The sequence below is a fragment of the Xiphophorus maculatus genome, chromosome 21, assembly GCF_002775205.1.
Source record: "Xiphophorus maculatus strain JP 163 A chromosome 21, X_maculatus-5.0-male, whole genome shotgun sequence".
NCBI classification, from domain to species: domain Eukaryota; kingdom Metazoa; phylum Chordata; class Actinopteri; order Cyprinodontiformes; family Poeciliidae; genus Xiphophorus; species Xiphophorus maculatus.
In genome coordinates, this window is record NC_036463.1 from 21,170,348 (window position 1) to 21,197,105 (window position 26,758).

General features: G+C 41.8%; 1 protein-coding gene across 1 annotated transcript; it reads right to left on the reverse strand.

Moving 5' to 3' along the window:
- Positions 1–230: 230 nt before the first annotated feature.
- Positions 231–24,935, reverse strand: LOC102233768 (glucose-fructose oxidoreductase domain-containing protein 1). Its single transcript, XM_005804919.3, has 3 exons — positions 24,094–24,935; positions 4,015–4,208; positions 231–3,802 (listed from the first exon to the last, which is right to left on the reverse strand). Exons 1-3 carry the CDS (start codon positions 24,344–24,346, stop codon positions 3,062–3,064), a joined length of 1,188 nt encoding a protein of 395 aa, XP_005804976.1. The 5' UTR covers positions 24,347–24,935; the 3' UTR covers positions 231–3,061.
- Between the last annotated feature and the right edge of the window lie 1,823 nt (positions 24,936–26,758).

Below are 26,758 nucleotides of genomic sequence, written 5' to 3' on the forward strand. Positions count from 1 at the left end.
TAGATGAAATAGCTGATTTAATTTTCAAAATAAAAGCCTAAACATGACAGTGAAATAAAACCTCATGAGATAAGTCCACATCCTGACAACAGGTTTTATAGGTTTACATTTAATTTCTAATCTGACAAAGGGGGAAAGTCTGTATGGAGTTCTGATAAGGTGTTTGGTACACAAGGGCCAATCTTTTATCTTGAAGAGCGATAGCTTATCTGTGTTGAGCTCAGACTTTGTTTTCCCAAGGTGCATCATTTGGTGGGTAGATTTTTTTTTTTTTTTTGTCCAAAGGTATTTCAGATGAAAGTGCAAAACAGTTTGGATCTTGACCTCAGGGAAGCATGCTGTAGCCTGGCAAACCACAAGAAAAATAAGTACAATAAAACAAACTAGACAGTCTACAGCAAACAGTCGTCACAGATTGTAAATGTCGCAGCATCTGAGACAAACGGTTTTCAGCAGCGACGTCGGGTTCTGGCTGTGATCCACAGCGCAGCCCAACAGCAAACATGAAGCTTTTCAGTGAGTTTAACTGTTTTATTTTGGTTCTGTAAGGGGGGGGAGACAAAGAAGCTGAATACTCCAAAGGCCTCAGTCTGTTGTTAATCTCACAAATAAACTGCAGGTCAGTCCACGAAAATGTAAAACATCAAAACCACACAATAAATACCTTAAAACGTATCGAAACACATTCCAGTTCCTTGGTTTTTACACATAAAACACATACAGTACTTGTTTAACTGTTCAGACGTACACTTGTTTTGCAATATTTTTCATATGTACATTTTCAGTAGTTGCTACACAAATAGTACTCCAGAACATTTTTTGTACTTGAAACTGCAGATGGAACATGAGAATAGCGATGCATAAACAAACAAAACAAAAACATCTTTTTGGCTTTTTCAAACCAACTTGAACTTCAGCCTATTTTGCTAGCTTTTTCAGGAAAATGGCCAAGGAGTCGCTAAAAATTCTAAATATAACATGACCCCACAGAGATTTTTAAAAAAACATTTTCCAGAGGACATGCACAGGCCTCTTGTGGTTTCAATCCTCGTCCTTGTGCTAATTTCTTTGGCGAGCACTGCGCTAATTACAACCAGATTTAAAGCTAACGTGTTAGCCAAACCTTTAAACATCAATCATTGACATTCATTTAGAAACTAATGTGTTTGTGTTATAATTTTAAGTTCCACTTTGATTTTCACCATATTTTTAACACGAGTGATTAGTTTAGCTATAAAATACTCCGCTATCAGCCAGCTACGCTTTTACCATTATGCTTTGCCAGTGGTTTGTTCATCAAAATGGCTGCCTTTAGCTTGAAGCAATGTTAATATGTTCAATTTGCTTTTGAGAGAAAACTATGACTTGGGCGTAATCACTTCAATTTTAAATGTGTTTGTTGCAGTTCTGAAAATGTTTGAGATTTTGGTGAGTACTGCTAACTGTTGTTAGCAATATTAGCAAAAAATATATTTCTCGGTATTTTCTCAATTTAAAGACAATAGTAACACTTTCTTTCTTTAAGGTTTAGCAGAACTGAGTCCATTTCTGATTTATTAAGAAACAAAGTATCAGCACTGCAAATTAACAGTTTATTTCAACAGCCATCACTGTGCTGTATACAACTGGCAGCCATTTTGGATTTTAAGCTTAGGATTGGCTTAGAAATCAACAAAATCTTCAGTCAAAGTTCTGACCTAGGGAGCACCCTAGTTAATTTCTTGAACTTGGAACTCAGAAATTCTGACTTCCAAGTACAAATGAAATACAGCAAAAGAGCGAGAACAGTAAGAAAATAAAAAATGACTAACTTTGTTCAAGGTAAAACACAGATTAAGCCACTTTGACATCTCAGGAACGTAAACCGCTTCTAATCATCGCTAGCGATAGAGTTCAGAGTGGGACAGTCTGAAAATGATTCAAAAATTAACACTGTTAGCCATTCTGGTTACATAGGACCTAATGACATTGAAAAGCACAGACTATACCCAACCGTACCAACTAGAGCCTCATGTATTTGTTTATGTAGTCAATGGTTGATGGTTAATTTTTACTGTACTTTTAGGCATGTTGAACAGGATTATATTTGCTTGCAGCAACAGTTAAGGTTAGCTTTGCATTAGCAACGTACTACACCCATGAACAGAAAGTAAAAGCAATAAATTGAGGAAACATCCAAGTATCACTACTGATCACCCGTACAGAAATAAAAGGCTAATGCACAGCCAACTGCATAAAGGCATAAAATGTGTAAGGTGTGGTCTAACCCTTTATTTAAGGCTGCAGCCGTTTTATATTGCATACATTAACCAGAATGTTAAAGCCTCTGAGTTACCCACCAGCCAATGTGTTATTTTTTACTGTTGTTTCACACACAAACGGTAGAATGCACAATAAACAGATAAAGACTGTCGAGCGCACTGACTTTTCAAATGTTGACTTGGTAAAACAAGCAAGGACTTCAGAGTACAGCAACAATTTCATTCTTCCTTGGCTGTCCTTGCTCGGACCCACAGTGTAAGGTATTGTGTTTCCACTCCTAGTCATGAAGTCGTTGAAAGAATGCAGGGAAAGGATGCACAATACTTGTTTGATAAAGCAGCCAGCAGGATGGTAATAAGCATCAGGACACAGAAGTGTGAGCTTGTTGAATGGAGTGATCAGAAGCAGGTTTCTGACAGGCTGTCATTACTGACTGACCAGCTAACCAACAAGTAGTTTCATTTCCCGATACGCTTCCAATGTCATTCTTTTGTGAATTAGTCTGGTTTACAAGTACATCTAGCAGAAGGACTCGAGTCCCTTATCAAATGTAAAAGAAAAAGCAGGTGGAGTTTTTTGATAAATACAGATTTGATTGTTAAGAACCTAGCTTTCCCCCCTGTTGCTGAGGCAACAAAACCACAGATATCTGCATCACATTGGCATAAAGTCTCTGTAACAGTAACAGCGCACATTTAAATAAAACTAGAGATGAGATAAATTAAATCCAGCAGTTCTATGAAAGAACTTTGAACTTGACCAAGGCCACGGTCCTCCACAGCTGTACATCAGCCAGATGTTAACAGTAGAGTGACATCCTACTGCGTCGCATTGCCTCACTGATCAAATAGGCAGGGCTGACCTCCGGTTCCTCCTTCATGACCACAATGTTCTGCCATTCTCCACACTGGTTGGACTTCTTGATTGTATCCACCACGCAAAGAGCATATAGGCAATCCTCAAAAGTGGCAGCCATCGTCAAGGGCCTCCCATCCCAGGTCCGCCGGTCATCCTGGTCTTGGAAGGCCTGCCGCACAGCCTGGATCATGCGGATTGTCCCGGTGAGGTACGGGGATGGAATGTCACTAAAGGCCTTTTCTGGCAAGGAGGCCTTCTCAAGAGGAGTGGTGTCTTTGAGCAGGAGTTCAGGACCGCCACCGCTCCCCCCCCCGCCACTGTTCTTCTGTCCGTACAGGTCCGTGCCGGTGACCATTAGCCTCCCGACGGTTCCCACGACAATCACTTCCTGACGAAACTCTCCAGGGACGTTGAAGTTGAGGGTGACAGTGCAGCAAGCGCCTCCTTCTAACACCATCTGGAACGTGCAGAAGTCGTCGCTGGTTATCTGACGGATGCCCCGGATGTGGTCCGTCTGTTTGACGAAAGTCTTTAGGAAGCCGTGCACCTTGACTGCACGCTGACCTGTTAGAAATGTGAGGAGGTCAATGATGTAGCTGCCCACTGAATGCAGTCCACCGCCTCCCATCAGGTCGTCACAGCTCCAGTTGTATTTCTTCCCCAAGAGACTGCCACTGTGGACCTTAGTGACAAAAAAACAGAAAAATATGTCAAGATTTTTGCTATTGCTTCAATTTCTTACTGCAAAGAAACCCAAGAATGAGTCATAAAATAAGTGAAATCAAAATCCTTTATGTTTTCTCTAACTATTTATCTTATAAGAAATATGAGCAATGCGACAACAAAAGAAACGACTTGCTGTCAAGCAGCAAGCAAATGTTTTTTTCATCATACCTGGGCCTCACAGACTAGAAGTTCTCCGATGTACCCTTCCTCCAGAAGTTCCTTCATTCGAACAAAGGCCGGCAAGAAACGCAGCACATTTCCCATAATGCTGAGCAGCTTTGGGTAGTACTGAGCAGCTGACATCATTCGGAAGGCATCCAGAGGAGTGGCGGTCCTATCACATATGACGTTCTTGCCAATACCTTTAAAAAGAAAAGACAGAATAATGACTTTTGCGTTCTTCAGTTGCAAAATCAGTTTTTCCTTATTCTTTCCTACGGCAGAGTTGAACTTGAGGTGTGGAAAAGAAAGAGAAGCGAGTAGATTTAGCAACATCTACAGACATCCTCCTGTGAATGAAAACATGCATTCCCACAAGGAAACAATGCCTCCCTGCAAAACGAGGCAACTCCTACAACAGCTGACGCTGAGATTTTTGAATGGAACAAGCTCTCCCCTCTGAGTCGAGGAAAGTATATGCGCTAGCAACCTTTTACAAAAACAGAGCAAATAGTGAATGCGTTCTATAAATCCTGGGAATATTAACAGGTAGTCAACAACTGGGAAGATGTCACTTCAAATTTGAATCCTTACATGCAATTTGGAAGAATTTATGCAGCAGAGGGCTCAAAATATGACCGGATTAGAACTCGAGGGTATAAGACAGCAGAGATCATAGAGCTTAGATAAGATCGACTGGTATAGCTGAAGGCTCAGTAGAAGGCTGATAGAAAAAAAAAAAAAAGAAGCTTTAGACACAGCATGGAACCTAATTAAAATCTCTTCCAGTGGATCAAATGGCCGACAGCTACAAGCAAAACCCAAACACATCAGAGACAGGAGACGCATCAGTGATGTGAGGACAGGCAGATTCAAGGAGATTTTCTATTAGAGCTCAAATGGAAAACATGACATTAGAAAACAATAACAGCAGTCCAGCTTCAACCGACAGACTCCTGGGTGGCTCCCAAATACTTGGGGCTCCCGGGATGTGTGGGGATTTCTTTAAAACATTTTTCATGCCAACCAGGAACGGTAAGTTATTCTTAATGTTATAAATTTTTTATGCTTTTATCTTTGAGTGAACCTACTGCCACTTTGCTGCTGCTACATTTGAATTGGACAATAAAGGATATTTCTATTCTATTCTATTGTCAAAAACTAATATGTTATACTGGATTAATAGTTTATTAATCTACTACCTAGTCTGGTTACTGTTTTCTTTTTCTTTGCTCAAAACACAGGACTCAGATTCACGCACAAACGCCCTTCCTTAATTTTAATGTTTCCACATCAGGGCCAAACATTCTGGTTGCTTAATTCATCATTTTCATTCTGTTTGCCACTCAAAAATATGCTATATGATTAGATGGAGAGTGTGCACTCATAATGGGAAGTGCTGCTTTCCTTCAGTCCTGCCTAAGGGGTCATGGGCGAGCAAACAGTTTTGTGGATGTGGACGCCCCCTAATCTGCTATTAGCTCCAATTGGCTAGGTCAAGACATAAATCTGTTTGCCCCAGTTCTGAGAAACGCCCCCACCCAGTTTCCAACCAAAGCTGACACACAAAGCCAAGAAACAACAGAGGAGCCCCTGACTCATTTGTTTTTGCTAGCGGAGACACAAAAGATGAATTTGCTCCTTGGTAGATTCCCAACCCATCGGATGTTTTACCGGGATTCATACGCAGCTCTAAGACTTTGCAAAGCTGGCTTCAAAAATAAATGACAATTTATGACTGACAGACTAAATACTAAAATGTCTCGTGGGGCTCTCAGTTAAAACTTTATGAAGGCAGAAACAGGGTCACTGGCAATTACGTTTTGTCTTTCATGAGCAAAGGCTTGAAAGGTCAAGACTTTGGCATGTTAGCTGGGTGACAGAATGATGATGAAGCTACACTCACACAGTGAGTGTGTTGACATTCCTTCTTATAGAGGAGGACTTAAAGTTCTCCCATTCTTCATTTAAAGTGTCAAAATCAGCTCTCTCTGATGTAGTTGAGTGACAAAATTGCATCATCTCCTTCACAAGGAGGATTCCTCCTCCTCTTTTTGACAGCAGAGGAGGAAAAGTGTGTCAAACTAATTTGACAGAGCCCTGTGCAGTGTTTCATGAAGTTTGTTGTGCTTTATGCAGAAATGCGCTCGGACAGCGATGTTGATGTCTCGATTCAACTAATCTCCTTCAAATGTCTGACTTTTGTATCCATACGCGAGGAGCAACTATACATTTGTATGATTCTTTACTAAATAACTACAATGATTGTCAAATGGTTAAAATCTCCTGGATGTAAATTGTAAGGTCTTTGTCTGCTCTCTGCAGAAAGGTGTGGCGCTGTCTCCGTGACTGTTTCGTAAAAGCAAAATGGAGGATGGAGGGCGTTGAGGCAAACCCTGGCTGGAAGGGGCGTGACGTATACTGAAGTGAGATGGGTTTTGTATGAAAGGTGTGCGCGAATATAATCGTCCCACGTCCGCGTTGACACTTTTAATGGACTTTCAATGCAAGTTTTAATACAACTTTACATTAAAAGTGCCATTATTTACCAAATAATGCAAAGTTGACACTTTTAATGGACGTCTGGTGCAACTTTTAGTGCAACTTTGTATTAAAAGTGTCATTATTTACTGAATGACACTTCATGACAACAGTCATAACCATTCATGAAGACTTCTTTGTTTCTTTGTGTTCCTAACAGATGTTATGTCATTTTATGACTGTATTATGCCAGTCTTATGCACACTCCTTCAAATATTGTGTTACCAAGATTTTGCTTTTAAGCCAAGAGAAGTTGACAGCACCTCTAGACAAGCCAAACAAAGGGTTTCTCCTTTGCAAAGTTATGTTCTGGGCAGCATTAATGACAGGAGGACAGCAGAGATCAGCAACATATAGGACGCCTGATAAAATATTCCAGTATTGCTCCAGTTCAACTATGGTCACCAGTAGTTTGTGTTTGGGACCCACCGCTGCAACGCCCATCATCCAGTGACCCTTCTAGAAACCATCAGAGTTAATGGTGCCAATTGACACAAGTCAACTGATACTTACAACCAAACTCCCAGTGTGAGTTCCTCAGAGTTATCTCCTGCTATAAGCTTTTTATTTGATTGTAATTAACAGATCAAGTTCGCCAGGCTTAGACTTTAAAGTCCTGGTAGTCATAGAAAAAACAAAAGACTGAGAATACTTGAATGTAAATTAAGTCCTGCATGACCAAAAGGAGATTTGTTCCAAGAGTAAATTTAAGGTGGTGACTGCACCGCTGTGGGAGTGAGACGTGGTCCATTAGCTAAGCACGCAGATCTACAAGACATCCTCAACAGCAATGGTGTAAGCTAAAGTATCTTTGATTAAAAACTGTCTTAACTGCCATCTGTAAATGATTCGATTAGTTCCGCAAGTCCTGCAGGCCTTGGGATGCTATAGGTTGGACAACAGCAGAAAGAAATGACCCAACACAGGCAGGAACTCTGGCCAGGGGTGAGTGGATGCATCACTACAACTGAAAGACAAATCTCCACACTCCACTGCTCCTCCTGGCTCACTGCCGAACTCATCGTCTGGGCCTCTCCGCATGACTCAGGGTTTATAACGCTGAGTACCAGTGTTCACAGAAACACACACAAATAGGACATGGTCTAGAGACGAAGGAGGGCTTTGGCTGCAGTGAGGGAACACCTTAAAAGTAAAATGTTTTAGACCGTTTTTAAGAGTTTTAAAAGTTAAATGCTTTCTGATTGTTTGAGGACAACAAATCAAGGTAACATCTGCATACATCCAGTGTATCTGTAATGTGGTCCAGTGGGAACAGCTGGAATTCGCAGCGGGAGCTTGTGGATTAAGCTTAATGCCAACAGTGTAAACAATAGGCCTCTTTGCCTGGTTATGCTAGAAATAGAAAAGCTAGGAGAACAGGTCAGCAGGTCTAACCATCTGGCATGCTGCGTCGCGTATGTGCTCCAGCAGGGAGGAGGTGAGGAAGGGGAAAAAAAGACACCAAAAAGATACAAAAAAATTACAGTAATACAAACCTCGAGGAAGGTTTCCTATGTCTGGCTGATTAGCAAGAATTTACTAAGCTGAACTGTAGAATTCCTTCCTTAGTTTGAAGCTAGCAGCCTCAGATTGATTCTGAACACCTCAGTGTATTTTCTTTATGACACTGTTTTCTATTAAAGTTGGGGATCATAGTACAAAATATCATTATTATTATTATTATTATTATTATTATTATTATTATTATTATTATTATTATTATTATTATTATTATTATTATTATTATCATAGTCACAAAGAAAGTCTAAATTTAATTTTCATGAATGAGAATATGATGCCTGCAGCAGACTTACAAATATTGCACTATAGGTTGAAGACTGATGGAGTAATGGCCATACCAGCTCAGGAAATGAGCCACTATATTATATTGGGCTCAAAAATAAAAAAAAGACAAATCTTTTGTTCTCACAACTTGATTAAAAGTTCCATGAATCACAAAATGTGTTTTAAAAGAATCTGTGAATAGTATGGAATGACTCAGTCCTGGTTTACCAGGTTTTTTCTTTCACTAGAATGTGTCTAATTCTAAGGATGGTCCTAATGCCAGATATTTCAGCTTCCCAAGTTGTATTTACTTTTGAATATTTCAGATATGCAAATTAATCGTGGATTTTCCACGCTTCACAGAAATGCCTGCAAATACTGTAATTTCTGGACTACAAGTTGTTACTTTTTTCGGCAATGTGGCTAATACATGACTTATTATTCAGTGGGTTATGAAAGGCTGGACTGCTGCGCGAATTTGCTGTGAGTGTATCGACCATGTGATAAGTACCTTTGGTACAGAGATTTAAGCTGATTAAAATGGAGTGACTTTAATAAGTAGAATTACTTGAGGACATAAAGGTTACATATCACATTCAGCAGAGGTTTATAACCTTGGCCTATATGTTGTCTCTCTGCTCTCAGCTCCCTGAAAACAAGGAGTGGTGATCAGTGTGTGATTTGGAAATCATACACTGATCATACAAATCTAATTTACCATAAAACAATTATAAAGCAGAGATTGTTGGGAAGAAAAGGCAAACATGCTTGCAATACAGATGCTACATAAGAATAAAGGTTAATATCATAGCTAGTACCTCTATGCTGACATCTGAAATTGGCATGCAAGCTGGGATTAAGCTCTCAGAGTTGATAAACGCTCTTTGTAACTAAATACAAACTTGTTGCATACTCTCTATAGTTAAAAAAAAGTTAGATACTAATTATTAGATTAGCTAATATAAGATAAATGGGCTACTGGATAAAGAATAACTAAATAATTAATTGGGGTCTGGAAGTTTTTAATTTTAAGATAAGAAAGAAACCATCACAAAACAGCAGTTTTAGCTAAAGATATGATGCTAGTGGGCACTGGCTTTGTGATCAATCGTGGTCAAGCTGTATTTTAAAAACATGCATTTTCTTAAATGTATCACTTAAAAAATTCTGAAAATTACAGTCTTTCACTTTGGTTTATAATGTCAGCCTAAAATTTACTCCAACATATTATTCAAACTTCGCTAACATAGCTAAAGTGTAGCGCTCCTGACAAATATGCTAAACAGTTGTTGCTATGGATTGACCTCAGAAATAAATTGAGTTGTTCTATAAAATATCTTTATGTTTCTATCCCACAAAACACATACTCCACCACGCAATCTGAAACAATAAGCTACCACATGAAGGACAGCTGACATACTGACATGGTGACAGGGGAACATTGCAGTGTGTACACTGTCTGTAATGTAGCTCCAGGTCCATTAGCGTACAGCAGAATCATGAATAATGGGGAGCATTAGCCTCACTCAGCCTGCTCTAACCTGCAGCTAATGTAAGGAGGTTAACATTCCACAATGTGTCTAAGTACCACAATTAACCTCAGTACCAGAGTGGCTTGTTTGGCATGGATTATAGCCAAACAAAGGTCCTGTCCAAGCCCAATCACACCACATAGATACTGATGGTATCCACAGATGACCTCTTTGTAAAGTCCATGGAGCTTGCATGCAAATAAATAAATAATAAAAGTAGATGGATGTGTATGTCTTCAAAGCCTTACAACTGCAGTAACCCGCTGCTCATGATCCTCTTGGGTCTGATTAACTGCTGGACCGAGCTGCTTCCCTTCTCCTCTAATCATTCTGACACATGCACAAGCAGCAGCCCCAGTAGCTCACAAACAGCTGAGCCAGTGCTGCTGCTGATGGATCTGTCTGCAGCCTCACAAGCAGCCTCACAAAGAACCAACTCACACCCTCCCTGTGACATTTGCATTTTATCATCAGAGCGGCCCACAGCTGCTTTCGTCGGGTGTAGGGAAACCAGGAAAGCCGTCCAGAGGCACTTCAGGTTTTAGCGCGTGTAAATGCCACATTCATGTGATTTAAAGATCGGTTTTGTGTTGCTGACATGTTAATGAATTGCTGTGGTGTAAACATGTCTTTGACGGCCACCCAGCTAGTTAATTACAAAGGCATGACTACAAGGTCAATCCATGCAGCCTGAAGGAGGATAAAGTAAAGAAAATGTATGCTGAGGGTTGGCTATTTTTCAAACAGACTGCTCTTCTGATCACGTCTGTAGAGGCGGTCAGAAAATATACGCAGGAGCTGAAACTGCTTCTAAGTGACAGTTTTGTGCAGGCTAAATGAGACTAAAAGGACAAAGGTCATTAACTGTGTGTAACAAAGACTTATTTAAAAAAAAGTTAAAAACATATTTCACAAGAAAGAAAAAAGATGAAATGTTTTTACAACTGATAGTCTGGTAGATTCAGTTCAAAAATTGTAACATTTGTTACATTTTCAGTTGGCCCAGTTCACTTTCACAGTGCACTCAAGGAAATCATTTGAGCAGTTTATCTCTACACCTGTGGGGGCGCTGCATCAAGAACCACTGAAGAAAACATGAAAACCAAACAGCAAACGGACGAGAGTTTGATTAAAGCGGACAGTGACTGCCCCTAAGCTGTATGTTGGTTATAAACAATGCTATGATTTAAAATATTTTTCTTGACCCATTAAATAATTATGAATGGGCTGAGATAAGATTCAACATATTTTTTCAGCTTAATTGGTCTAAATTGGTGACAGGCTGCTTAGCAAAAGTGTAAAAACTCAGTCAATAAAAATACACGGTGCTACCAGGTTTGTGCTGTTACCAAGTCTGGAAGATTCAGTGTTAACCGTTTCCAGTATGAGAGAGATGTTTTAATGTCAAAGGCAGCACAGAAATATATGACACATTTTAAAAGGACACTGTATTTTCAACATGTTAAGAGAAGTCTACGGTTCATCCAGGCTGTTCAATAGAGCTAGACTTTTGGTGGATAACAGGAAAGTGGAATGACTTTCAGGAAAGTTGCTCTGTTTTCCCCCTTTTGCCATTTCAATCTCCATTTGTTATGAAACAGGCTTCATCTCTAAAATGTCGAAAGCCACGTGGAAGTCTCAGAGTTAAGATAATCCACATTCTCCGGTATACCAACATAGAGGCAGCAGATTTTGTAATGCTAGCTGCAATAAATGCTAACGAATTATGCTAATTCTGGTTTAGTACGTCTCTAGTCACTATTAGCTTCGTGAACTGGTCTAAACTGGGAGTAAGGACTTTAAAAATAACAGCACATGATGTGGCCCATGTTTTTCTGGCAGATTCTGTGGGAGTCATCAAGGGAATCTTTGTGTCTGGTGAAGCTACTGAAAGATGCTAGGAGGTAGCAGAGGAGAGGAGGCTCAGGATGCTAATGAGCCGCAGTGAGCTAACACTTATCACTTTAAAGTAGGTCATTTTTTTCTTGCACACAGCTACACACACTTCTAAAGTTCCACACACACAGGTCTTTTATGGAAACGCATGACTCGCATGACATTAAGGAGCCAACATGTAAGCTTATTACCTACAGAGTATGTGTTGGCAGTTCAGACAGAAAGGTCAGCTGGTTAAAAAAAAAACAACCTAAAGAATCAACATAACAGAGAGGAAACTAAAAACAGTCAGACCATGAGGTCAGAGAATGAACACTCTTCTTTTAAATGTGACAGGCAATTTTTATATTTTCTTTATTGACGTAAACACTCCTTGAGAACTGCCAGTGAAGTATCATAATTTGGGAACAGAGTCTGAAATGAATTATTTTTATAATATTTCTAAAAATTACAACACTATTTTTTTTGCTTAGAAATAGAAGCAAGTATTTTGGTAATTTCTACTCAAAGAAGCACCTATCCGAGAATCTGTGGTCACTTTTTGATGATCAAATTTCTAAACATCTGATTTTGATTTCACAGTAAAAACCACCAATAAATCAACAAAAGTGTGATTTATTGGAATCAACTTGATTTGTTTAGAATCTGAGGTTCAGTCTCTAAACCTCAGATTTATTAACTGAGGTTTCTTGTAACAATGAGATTTTAAAAACCTTTCTGCTAAGATCAGTCATCAAATATTGTGTAATGACTGATAGCTGGACATCGCTGTGTGTGAGTGATGGAGAGCAGTCGGTGTTACACAGCCCTGGAGTTAAACAGGATTTAACTAATACTACTAATTGAAAACAAAATCATTGCAGTGTTGACACTATAAACTTTTAAACATTAGGAATTGGCACTAGGGACGCACAATATGTCAGCTTCATCTGTGTCAGCCAATAGTTATTTTTTAACATATCATATGGGTCCGGTAAGTAAAACTGGGCCAATATTGCAAAGCAATTTCTTTATGTATTTTGGATGGATGGATGGATGGATGGATGGATGGATGGATGGATGGATGGATGGATGGATGGGTGGATGGGTGGGTAGATGGTCATGTGGTATTTGATCGGCATTTGCAGTGCAGGATTATGGGGAGTGTAGCAGAAGTAGAGTGGCAATGCAGAACATATGATCACTGTTAAACTGTGTTGAAAGCACAATGTATGATATCAGTAAATATTAGTCATCAGTCATAACAGCAGCATTTATGTCGTATTTATATTGTTATTGGCCCAAATGTTTGTATTGTTACCTCCCTAATTAGCTCCCATAACAGCATGCTGCTATGGTTAGCATTACTAAGTGCCACCCATAACAACATAGGTCGCAATATGTCCAAGATGATATTGTTTTGTAAACACTGTAAACAAATGCCAGACATATCAAAAAGATTTTAAACTGTTGATTATATTAGACCGTATTGAGCAGAAAACAGTGCCTGTAGCAAAAGAGAAAACTTTACGCTCATCAACACGACAAACATGGCTCATAAAAATGTGAAGTGTGTTCCCAGGGGTCACTGGTATCATAGCTAGGGGGAAACAATCTCTCAAATCTCTCTACACACCGTTTGCTGGAAGCAGCACACGCTAACAATGTGACCGCTGAGGCGTGAGGCAGCTCTGTCTGAAGGGCCGGCGGTCTGAGTCACCCACAAGAGACACCAACAGCGGTGTTACATAAACCAACCAAAGTGTCCTCCGTTAACTTTTGACTGCATGTCTCCTTCAGATGGAGTATGACAGGCTGAGACGGCGAATCCCTGACCGCTCAGGTTGGTCCAGCCTGCTAATATAGGTCAGTGTGATAACGGCTGTGTGCTTAGGAGATCAGCAAGATACAAAATGCAAAGCACTCCTGCTGAGAGCTGTGAGGAGAACACACACAGCCAAAGAAACCGCTGTTACCTGCTAATGCTGACTGAGCATCACTGTCTGCAGAACACGGCCAAGAGTAGTGGAAATAATCCAACTGATTGTAAAACTTTATGCAACAGCCACTCATACACACCGGTATGTGTTGGCCTTTCTAAGAAACGATCTGTCGATGTTTCCAGTGCGTCTTTAAATAGCTGAGGATAAATACTCTGCATGCAAACACTTATTTGCATCTTTCGGAGTTTATCTGGACGGGACAGATCGGCTGATTTGTGTAAAACTTCACTACGGTTTATTTCTGGCTCACCATTAGGAATTCATAACTGATTCTTAATGAAAACTGTATTTAAAATGTTCAGTTCTACGTCATGGTAGGGGTGGAACCAGATAGAAATCTACTGAATGGACTCGTATCTACGAGTTAGTGTAACATTAAAAGTTAGTGCCCCACCCATCTGAATTACTGTCTCTTTAAGAAGATGAATTGTTGAAATTACACCCATAAAACCCAGCTTTATCCATTGGTGTGGTTTCTACAAGACAAGTGATATAAGGGTCAACGCTTTGCAGAACCACTTTTTGCTAAAATAGCAGCTGAAAGTATTTTTACCATAGAAAATGCATACCTAGACCCTAAAACTTTGGTCTGTTTGTCCAGCTTACACCTTCTTCTTCTACTAGCTGGCGTTTGCAAGGCAGCCAATCCAGGAACGGCATTTAGTTTCCTTGTTGCTGATTGGTTGTACCCCCAAGAGTGGAGATGATGAAGACTATAGATGTTAGCTTGCATGGTAGAGCTAAGATGGTTTCCATTGCGCCTTCATGCATACCCAGGTATATTTGGTGTTTGAACTGTTAAAATAAGCAGTTATAAGCGTTTTTAGAGGAAGTCTCAAGTCTTGGAGAATTTCAGCCATTTGTGGGTGGCTGTGGTTCGCTACCCCCTGGTTAGCATACCAGGGTTCTACTGTAGGCTGGAAATTGAGGTCAAGTGAAAAAGTTCAGTATGAGTAGTTCTTGCAAAGCTCTGCAGATGGAAAGAGATGGCTGCCCACTAAACAAAAGCATCTTATCCTCACATTCTTCCCTCAGAGTGAACAGCCATTACACACTGAGAGTGTTGAAAGCAGGAAGTGATCAGAAGAACCTTCAGTATCACACAGACGTCAACATAACAGGAAGTGAGAAGCACTTCACTGTCGTACACCAAAGCCTCACTTCCTGCTTTAGAAATACGATGATTTCATCTGCAGCTCGTCAGTAATTATCAGAGTTCTGCTGTTTCTTCCAGCCTGATCAAAGAAAATAAACGTGTAGGTGAAAAAGTGACAGAACCGGCGGCAGAAAGGTGAAAAAATAAAGAGGCTCTGACTGACAACTTCAACACATCCGTCCTCTCTCATGTCTGCAGCTGCCACCCTCCCTCCATCCCCTGCAGGCCAATTAGCAAGCACAGTCAGGCTGATTCTTGAAAAACCGATTGGAGCAGGTCTGGTCTAATAGGAAAGAGCTGGGGACGTCTGGGGGCACCAGTCAGTAAAAAACATTCAAAGAGAGTCGAGAGGTGTGGCAGGCGGAGGTGGACAGGACGTGGTGTGTTTGTGCAAGATAATTACACAAGTGATTTCCTAACTCCACAGACAGACAGGGAGCTGGGTTTAAACTGATGCAACCGCCTGGTATTAACGGTACCACTTTTGTGTTGGTTCAGCCTAAGCAAGTAATCTTTTTTAATCGACTGACATCTCAAAGACATTCTTTTGACGCTTCAAAATAAGAGTTTTGGAAATAGGTACAACAAGCTAACATGCTGTAAGCCAACATGCGGCACCTGCTTTTATACCTAGTAATGACGTGAGATATTTTATTATTAACGGCACCGTCGGATGATGAAAATCAGAGTCCTATCTCTGATTTTACTGATCAAAAATCAGTAAAATTTGTGATTTTACTGAGGCCGACAATTATTAAAGTCAGCCTCAGTAAAATTAGACCAACATTAATAGTTGATGGATATTTCCGTCTCGTGGCCATTTGTGTGTGTTTTGGGATGTGAAGGGTCTGGTCATCTGAAATTGATAGTGATCCAATACAGGACTGTAGAGTTTTTAGGTGAAGAAAAGAAACAATGTCAATGGTGTGGACATATTTTCATGGTGTTAAAAGGGTAGGGTACGGAATATAGTATCAATAAATATCCCTTATTGACTACAGCAATGTTAATATTATTTATCAGTCCATACAGTCACATTTTTACGTCCCTAAAAACTGCCTTACAAGTGGATGAAGTCACATGCTGACTGCAACCAGGAAGCACTACAAGAAATGCCTTTAAATGGAAGGAATGTGGCTTTTTTTAATATCACAAGCGCTTGTTACGCCCCCCACTGTCTAATGACGAATGATTTCCTTTACAGCCATATTTCACACGAATGGCCGCATGACTTACACAATCATTAGGGCAGAGCCTTTGTTTTCTGTCTGCAATGCATGACAAACTGAAAATGATCTCTACACACACACACACACGCACGCACACACACACACACACACACACCCAGCCCCGCACACACTCACTGTGAGTTTGATCACATATTAGGACATACAGTAGGTTGTCACTGGAAAACCCCTGAGCTACGGGTCTTTGATGACAATTTTCTTTTCCTCTTTTTTGATTCTGTAGTTTTTCTGCCCAAATAAAAGCACTGACCCTCGAAAATCCCTGAAAGCAAATACTCGCTTTCCTTCAATTGAGTTTGCTCAGAGAGATATGAAATCCTTCTTCAGATGTCTGCCTAATGATGCAGAATTATTTCATACTAGAAGCCTGCGTCTGATTAAATCCCGTTTGAAAAGCTTGCCCTCTGCATGGCCCTGGGATTTACCACCACAATGTGATCCTCCATCCAAAGCTTCCAATCCAAGTTCATCTGGAATGAACCGCCGCAGAGATCCCCCTGGCTCCATGCAGAAGCATGAAGAGACGGGTTCTTCAGGGATACTCACTTGTCAAGCGCGGTGTGGCGGTGTACTAAGAGAAACTCCCCCCGATCCAGCCATTCAACCCAAACACAAAGGCGATTTCACAGGATGACAAGCCTCCTCTCCGCTCTGCACCGTATACCCGTCCCTTCCTGTCTCTGCCAGACCCGCACCGGCCAGTACGCTCCCAGGCCGTCATTAGCATGTTAATGGGTGTCCGAGGGAACACAGACGAGAAGCAATGGGAACCTTGTGCTAAAAACACTGAAAGGAGAAGGCATGAGAATGGCAGCATAGCACTCTATCAGACCTATTCTCCTGGCTGGCTCGCCATGAGGGAGGGCGTTGATCTGACTGGGCCTAAATCGGTCAGAATCCACTGAAACCCAAAGGTTCTGAATCTATTTAGCCAACAAACTGAACAGAAGTCAACATCAGAAGAAAGGAGCCTTTCTTCTAATAAACCAGATTCGATTCAGTCACGTCTGAGGCCAGAAACGCTGCAAAGAGTCTGACAAAGGCTTTCATCAGGAGTTGGGTTTCCTCATATTGATTTAATTTACACCTGATGTATTTTGTTGAATAAAAGCAATATACCTGAGTAGTTTCCTTAACAGAGTTTAACAGGGTTTTTTACACTGACATCTAGAATGTGCTCCTGACCATTAAAGAGTGTGTGGACACCACGTTAAGATCCAAAGAACCTAACATCTTCTGAAAGAAGACAGACAGTAGCACCATAAGGTCTAAAATGAATCTTATATCACCTTGAAACTGTCTGCAAGTAGATGACATTCAGAAAAACAACAAACATGCATAGATTTGAACATTCTAGAAAGTTCACCCTGATAGTTAACTGCAAGATGCAACAGGAAGACTCCAAATGTCCTAAAATGTCAATACGGAACCTACAGGAGACACTCACTATTGTTGCTATAAAGCTGGATGCCTTTATGGCTTTATAAAGACATCCATCTTTCATGGTTCCATGAAAGATGGAAGGAGGTAACTACTGCTAAGAATGAAAATAAGGCCAGACTGAAGTTTGCCAGACAGAGCATAGACAACCACCAGGATTTCTAGAACAATGTTCAGTGGAGAGACGAGCCTAAAGTTCATCTGGATACCAGAGCAGCGGACATGTTCAGAGTCAGCAAAATACAGTTTTCCAGGAAAAAGAGCTCATACCAACTGTGAAGCAAAGAGCTGGAGGTGTCATGCTCTAGGAATCTTTTTCTACCGCAGCAGCAGTTTCCTCATAAGACAAGCCAAAACCGCTCTGAAGTGGTTCAAAGGAAACCTGTTCAAACAACCTCCACACCTCGCAGGTACCAAATTCATCAACACTGATGGCATCTCTGAAAAGGAAACCCAATTTACAGACACCCCACCCTACAGCTGTCGAGGCAAACAAAAGGTTGATTGTTAATGTGCCAATACCAGGCACTTCAAAACACCCCATAATGACCTTCGACCTGTGCCCCAACTGGCTGGAGCTGTTTGGTGGACCAGATTTTACAGAACAGATCTGCAGGAAACAAACAATAAAAGATTGTCTTAGTGTTTTCCTCCAATCCAATTTATGTGGATTTTTGTATAATCCGCATGATTTTGGCATCACCGTCCCTTTAAACAAATGGGCCTGGTTGCCAAACAGCCCATCCCTGCTCTGAAGCGTGCTTGCATAAGAGCATCAGAGGTGGAACATGTATTTATGATGATGCTGGCTTGCCCTTTGCAGACTGGTTATAAATAGCTGCATGCCACTGGGTGGCCAGTCAGAACAGGCAGGTGTCTGAAAGCTCATCAGAGCGCTGACGAACCAGCGCCATGACTCAGCGCATGTCAGCATTAACAGAAATAACACCCGGGTCATGTGCTGTTTACTCTGCGGTGGTAAGATCTCACATCATCATTTTATTAGAATAAAAGAGCCGTAAGCACCAATTTACCAAAGTGAACTTTTCCACGTCTCGTCACGTTACAGGCACAAACTTCAACGCATTTTAGTTTGATTTATGCATGAGCAACACAAGGCAGTGCGTAAAAGAGGAGTCAAAATGTTCAAGGTAAAAACTGTGGTGTGCATACAGCATTAGCATGATCTGCAGCTGACGCCTTAAACCGGCTTGTTTAATGGTGTCAGCAGGTGTTGAATCAGTGCAGGAAGGAGTTCTTCATCACAACGCTAATCAAGTTCAAGCTGAGAGACGCAGACCCTTTAATACACCTCCTTACAATCTGCTCCATCAAATCAACAGTTCTACTTTTATGTCTGCTCTGCTCTCTGCTCTGGCTGACGTGTAAGACAACCATGACATCATCTATAGTTACAGTTCAGAGTTCATTTGTTTTTCATTCAACTGGTCAGAGATCAGTTAGGTCAGTAAACATTTAAAGGTCAATGTCTAGGCTGTATTGTTGTGCAATGTCAATGTTCCGAAGAACCAGTTCCGAGTTCAGCTCACACTAATTAGAACTGATTCAGTTATAGTTGAACTGTTTAGAAACTCTGGATTCAATGTAACCTTTAGCTGATGCCAGTGAGGCCTGCAGTGCTCCAGATGTTCTGGATTCTGTTATGATCTCCTGGATGAGTCGTTAATGCCATAAGTCCAGCCACGTTTCTAATCTGTCCTTGATTTTCTTAAAATCTGTACGTAATGTGTCGTTAAGCCCACTTCATGTTGCCATAGAGATTCTTTTAAGGCAACTTCATGACTGTAGGTCAGACCAAAGGAAGGCAGGAGCATGAATCCCACTAAAGCAAACAAGGAGACAGATTGGGTCAGGCTGGCTTGGAAAACTCTTATCTTAGATGATTTTTTTTTGGACTTATTTTCATTCTCTTTGTCAGGTATTGATATTTATGCGACAATCAAGGAAACCTCATTGATTCGAGGAGTTGGCGTGCTGAGTTAGACGTAAGAGTAAAGCCGCAGGCGGTGATGTGTTGTCGTTCAGCGCAGACAGGAGGGTTGCTCCCAGACTACCCGTCCTGCTGGCAGGCTATTCTGAGATGATGCAGACACACACTGACCAGACACTTGATACGCTCTGCCTCTCACATGGGGGAGCTCAGAATCACATCTGATGCACTTTGATGAAAACAGAGATAGCTTTCCGACGCATGTCTGCACACAGACTCGGCCTGATGCTGCAGCGTACTCCCCACTGACGCAGAACGCCGCCGCCATCTCCCTCTGACATGTCCATCTCACGTTACGACGCAGTCTGGTGCACTTCGGAGGCACCAGCAGTTTCACACCGGAGCTGCCTTAAAGAGACACTTCCTGCTGCTGGAGGAGTCCAGCGGTCACACAGAGTTGAGCTGCAGGGTTTCTCTCTCACCACATCCTGCCTCCCACAAGCACACACAGAGGCAGGGAGAGCACCTGAAACTGCAGTGGGTTGCATTTCAGCGCAGCTCTCACATTCCCAAAGGCTGCGGCATTAAAATCACCAAAACAGCCCGGTGTGTAACGTCCACCTAATAAAGCTGTTTGTCACAGAGTAAATCCAGACAGTCAGTTCCTTCGGATGTCTTTATTCCCCTGAGTTTTCGGCCACAGCTCACAGCCCGGCCTTCCTAAAGAGCTAAATAATCTATGCTTCTCCTGAAGTGGATTTTCTTCGCTCAGACGCCCAGAGCTTTCCTCCACTTACCGGAGCATTAAAGCTGCATGGTGTCCACGTGGAAGCGAGGACACTTGAGGAGCTTTTTTTAACGGCCGTTTGATGCCTCTAAGGAAGTAGGCCGCGAACCGAGGAGTTATCAAACCAGAACATCTGCGTGATAATTCAACAGCTCCATGTGGTGTGAAGTATTTGTTTACTTTAACTACACAAACCCTGAACTACTTCTGCTAAAAAGGAGAAATATTAATTTTCAGTTTGAGATAATTTGACACCATTTGGTGAGGTATTGATGGCATGTTGCAGGGTGATAGTACCAGCCGTACCTTAGGAGCCTTTTTTCTTTGCAGCTTCTTTGAGATAAAACTGAACAACAAACTTTGCTCATTGTATGTGTTATTGTGGTGAGAAGGTCTTTTTTTATTTGCCTTTTCTGCTATGATTGTAAAGATGATCAATCCTTTCACTTAACCACAACTAAACAATGAATAATTCAAAGATTCTCATCTGAGTCAAAATCGACATTTGCCCAGACAGCTGGACTTTCTCTAGCAGTACCAGAAAGATTCAGCTCCTTACCCTCCTAAATAAGTTTTTAACTCTACTAAAATGGCGAGTACAACCGCAAAAAAATATAAGTGACCCTCTTTAGCCGACAAGGCAAACAAAAGCATTGTTTGGAAATACTTTCCCTATGAGGCAGAAGGGCGGGAAACAAGGAAATGCCAACGGATGACACAGGCTAGCTGGGCTAATGCTACAAGCTAACGCCACCATGTTTGTGAGATACTTAAAAAGGTCAGTAAAGCTTCTGTTTTAATAAAACATAGCTAGACTATGTAATACATTTTTGTTTAAAGTTTCTACCTAAGTACCAGGATGCTGTGCTGTTTATGTTAGGCTACACTGTGAGAATCTCAGGCCGACTCTGATAAACTGAACAAAACATTATTTAAATGAAGTGGAACAACACAAAAATAGCAACGTTTGATATTTCCACCAATGGGCGATTGACTTCAGGTACCCAAAACCAATAAATGTGCTAAAGCAGAGACACTGTAGCTATTTTTAAAAAACATGTCCTAGTTAAATCACATGAACCAAGCTGTTGGCAGAACAACTAAATGTCACTGTAAGCAGGGTTTCCCCCGGTGTATTATAAGTCTGGCGGGCCACCAGGCTAAGCATTGCTTCTTCTTTTTTTTTAAGTATTTTTAAATTGTTTTCATTTTTAAGCGTTTATAGTAGGTGTTCAGGTATCTTCCAATCTTTTAATAATACATACCAGTAATTATCAAGTGATATTTTAAAATTTCCTGTCAACTTTAAACATTTTTAACTCAAAAACACGGCAGGCCGCTGGATGAATGACCGCCGGGTTAAGCAAGTTTTCTGGGGGAAACCTTGTTGTAAGTCTTGGGAAATCACACCTTCCTTACAACAAACTGGGTCTGAAGGATCCCCCAGGCCGTCATGGGGCTGTCCTAGACGGCAAATCAGCGTCAGAGGGTGTGTGTGTGTGTGTGTGTGTGTGTGTGTGTGTGCATGTGTAGCAGACAGCGTGACATCCTCTACTACTGCTGCTGCTGAGATAAAAGCCTGAGTGACAGCGGTGCCTCAGGAATGCTGCTGTAGTGAGAAAAGGAAACATGAGGAGGTGAAAGAAAAGGAAAACTGGCTGCAGCACAGAGAGATGCTGCCCAGCGAGACAGACCGGTTCTGAGCTCAGGTAGAACCAGAACAACTAATGCAATGTTCCACCAACTAGTCAGTGCTGTTCTCATTTTCTTAATTACACAACAAACCTGGCTGCGCCGACGAGTTTGTTGCGACTCGGACTGATCGGCCATATCAAAAATATTCATCCCACTTTCAGATTTTTGTTATTCTACACAAAAACACCTTCTGGGTTTTATGTGACGGACCAACACTACCAGGTCTGTCACGACAACTAATGTTGCTGGACAAAACTTTGTCCCAGAAGTTATTGCGATAATCAATACTATTATTGTTTTGAGACCATTTTCAACTAATAGAATGGTAATCATGGCATAATAATGCAAGAACACATATCAATAAGATTTAAATTTTAAAAAATCATTTAACACTGGAACTGGAAGATATTTGAGATATCCAAAATAAATAAACAAAAAAACCCCAAATAAAATAAATTATGAAGTCTCTGTAAACAAAACTGCCCTTCAAAACAAGTGCTAGTTAAGACCAAAGCACCAGACTGAAGACTTTTATCATCCAGTTTTTACTGGAGAGAGAAACGATAAATCATGCAAATGGAAATCACTGAGTTTGTTTTAATTTATCAGGCGATTAATCAATTTATTGCTTATTGCGGTAGATCTGGACGTAACGTGACAAAATCTGGAGGATCTCTGGGTGAAACCAGCACAGACCAGAATAAACATCCTGGTAGCTCTGCTGGACATGAACACAAGCTAATAGGCTAATCAAGCTTCTGAGCCACGGTCACATTTCTCTGATTAGGAAGCCTGATGATGTTTATGAAAGCCAGCTCCTCGTCTCACACCCTGCTGGGGGCAGGAAGTCAGAAAACGACCAGCGTGCTGATCTGAGAGGCTGCTGCCGATTTTCCAGCGGTCAGCTGACAGCGATCCAGATGGATTCCATGTCAGAGCCGGAGCACGAGGCCGTCACTGCCAGCTTTTACTCTAACCCGGTTATTACAGGTTTCGCTTCAAAAAGCACTTCTTGGGCCAAAGGACCAAACTGTGGTTCGTACTGGTCAGCCCGGCAGAGAGCAAGCAGAACTGGACCAGGCCTGGGCTGGCTGATGAGGAAGAGGGGAGGGTGGGAAGGAACAGGCGGCGCTCACACAATGAAGCCGTGAGGAAACGAGCCGAGAGGAAAGAGCAGAAGAATGGCACGCAGGCCGGGCCCAGCCTGGACGCATATCCATCAGATACGGCTCATCTGTGACACAATCTGACCCAAAAGATGACCTGGGAGACACCGGGTCTTTCTGCTGCCACACACACTCCAAGTCCTGTCATGAAACCTTTTCTAGATGGTTAGATGGATAAACCCACAGAGCCGTCCACCATGTTACATCTGCACACGAGCTGTTAACAATCAACAGACTGTTGCCAAATTAGCAACGTTGTCTGTATATTTAGCAAAATTTCAGACAAGAAAAAAAAATCGGTATCGGCCAAAATCGGAATCAGAAAGTCCGTCTTTTTTCGGCCAGAAAAATGCAATCGGTGCACCGCTAGTTTTAATGTAAGGTCATTAAAACAGAGCAAGACCTGACATCTGCTAAGGTCAAAACTAATCAGCAGCTAAGAGAGACAGGAAGACGTGTGGCCTCTGTTAGTGAGCGCTGGTGCTGCTACGTCACTTCCTGTTCTCCGCTTCTTGCCGTAGGTGTGCAGCAGTAGAGAACTTGCATGTTTCCAGTCAGAGCTGACCTATCAGAGCTTCCAGCTCAGCTCTGCTGCCAGGCTGCAGCGGTGAATAAAGCCTGTGTGTGCAGAGCGGCTCCACGCCGCCACCGTTCATTCATCACGGTGAATGTGATCTCCAGAATAAGCTGCACTGCTCCACATTTTAACTAGATCAGTCTCCCTCTGAGGGCCATGTGTGTGTGTGTGTGTGTGTGTGTGTGTGTGGGTGTGTGCTTCTGCTGGAAGGAGTCCAGGTATGACTTTCATTAACACAAAGGTCACATCTGATGTTTGACTGAAGCAGAGACAAACACAAACAAAGATGCTGGGAGCTGCAGCAGGGCCGCAGCATCCAGCAGCGGGACTCACCCAGCGTTTTGACAGCGATCTGCCGCGTCAGAGGCGGCGGTAGGTTGATGCACACCAGGTCCACGTCCTGATGCAGCAGCACGTCGTCGATCCGGTTGGTGTAGAAGGGCACGTTCATCTCCTTGGCCAGCTCCTCCGCCTCCTCCTGCGTCCGGCCCCACAGCGCCTTCACCGCGAAGCCTTCGTTCTTCAGCAGCGGGATGATCACCCGGGCGGTCAGGCTGGTGCCGAACACCCCGACCCCTGGAAGCATGGCTCCGCCTTTAACTGTTTATTTTACTCCGATTCAAGTCTGGGTTATTTTTCGTCCTTTTCACTGATCCGTGAGAAGCCAGCGCCGAGGCGGCGGCTGCTGCCAGCCGATCTGGAGGGGGGGGGACGGCGGCTGAGACGGTCAGGTTGGCCATCCACCTGCCGCCACACACCCGCCGCGCTGCATTCTCCTCCCGCTCCCGCTCCGATCAGACATGTAGTTCAGCTTCCACCACCAATTAAAAAATAAATAATTAAAAAATCATCCCATAGACGAGTGGGAAACTCGATCAGTCCTCCGATCAGTTAAGAAGAAATATTTTAATTCACCATTCCGGTCCTCACCCCGTCCACGTCTGCCCGCGATCAGACCGCAGAGATGCAGCAAAGGGCAGGTCACCACCCTCCACCGGGTTGGCTATCCATCCATCTACCAGCGGGCCTTCAGATCGAGGAGCCCAAGGAAAGAGCTTCATCCAGCGGCAGGTGGATCCAGAGTGCGCCGTCAGCGCTGCTAGCTCCCGGGAGGAGGATCTCACCGCAGCGACAGCCCCGGCTGATGTTGCGACTGCGGCTGTCTGGTCACACTGCAGCAGCGCAACGCTGACAGGAAATTCGGTGCTACACTTCAAAATAAAAGCCGCAGCAGACGCTCCCGTGTCAGAGAATCGATTGGAGCTTCTAAAGCACGTTGTTTCAAAACAAAGTATCAAAACCGAATTAGCAGAATCAATTGTAGGAAAATAAAGCACTAAAGAGACAATATCGGCTGTAGAAGACTTGCAAAAAGCTTTTACTTTGAAACAATGTTTCCGGTCTTCTTTACGAAACTACCTAACTTTACGCGGCAATTGGTTGCTAGGTTTAACCCCTGAGTGACCAGATAGATTTTGACCTTTCATACATAGTGGCCGCTACAGTGGACAGCAACACAGAAGCTGTTCTCTATGTGTGAGGCTGATTATAGTTTATTTGCATGAGCAACTTTACTAGGACTCAATACAGTGCCACCTACAGGACAACCACTGTAGGTGCAGAAAAACCCCCCACGTTTTATATCGCCCAAATGATTAGGTCACTTGCCTTTACACCGCCCCCCCCCCCCCCCCCACACACACACCATCAAACACATCCAATTTTAAAGCATAGTCTAATGAAGCCATAAGAGTTTAAACTTCTATTGGAAGCAACGAATAGAATAATACACAAAATTATTGGAATAATCAAACAAATGCGTATAATTAACTAAATAGATAATTATATCCAGTTTAGTTTTTAATTAGTATAATTAATTAAAATGGATTTGTCAATACATTTAGAACTTATTGAAATGCCTTATTTAAGCTAGGAGAAAGAGACTTTATTTTGAAACAGGAAATTCAGCTGCCAGATACTTTATTTTGAACTTTAATTTGTCTCAGAAGTTTAAATTATTCTGATAAATTTCAAATTCCACATCGCAGTATCAGTACACTCAAAACAGTGACCTCAGTGAATTATTTAATTAAATAAATGAACCTACAGCCAAATTAATTGATATTGAAATTTCAAACATAAAACACCATAATACGCTTAGCTTAGATTTTTTACTTGTTAAAGTCACAAAAACTTACTTTGTTGATGCAACTGAGTAAATTCAACAACCCAGTCTGTTGCTTTTCAAAGTCACATATATTGCATAAAGAGACTGCGCATGCTCAGAAGCTTGGCCATTTTTATATGAAGGTAATTTTGGTGCAAAAGTATTCGTGCTTCGTCGAGAAGAGTAATTTGTTAGTTGTAAAATCTTTTTTCAGTCTTTCACAAATACAAAACAGTTACACCTCCTCAAATTCTTAAGTACAAGACAAACTGTTCTTTGAGTCTTAAAAAAAAAAAAATCTTGCTTGCAAAACTAATGGTCCAAAACTTCAGCATACCTGTATCAGGTAATAAAAAAAGGAAATTGCGAATAGATGTTATTGGATTGCTCTATGTTGTCTAATTCTACTGAAAGTGACCTGCCTTTGTCGTAACTGTTCACTCTCCCGTTAATGTGAGTGAACAGAACCACTTTTCCTACCGATTTGCTCTTTAGTGGACATTGTTTAACATTGTGAAGAAGCAAGATTGTTTAATCTGAAACAAACCATCTTTTTTCTTTGCCCCATGCAAACTGCAGCCTGAGGCTTGGCTTATGCTCAAAAAGGGAAAGGTTGCCCCCTTCTGGTAGCTTGCTGTTTTACCAATAAACCCTAAAACTGATTTGTCCCAACTTTTAATATTTAGGGATTATTGAATGATACACCCTAAAAAAAACATACGATTAAAAAGTTTACTGCATGCCGACTCAAGTGGACGTGTTTAGACTGAAACGGTAATGAGAAACCAATTAGTTGCATACAAAATGGCCACACGTTTGACCAGCTTTACT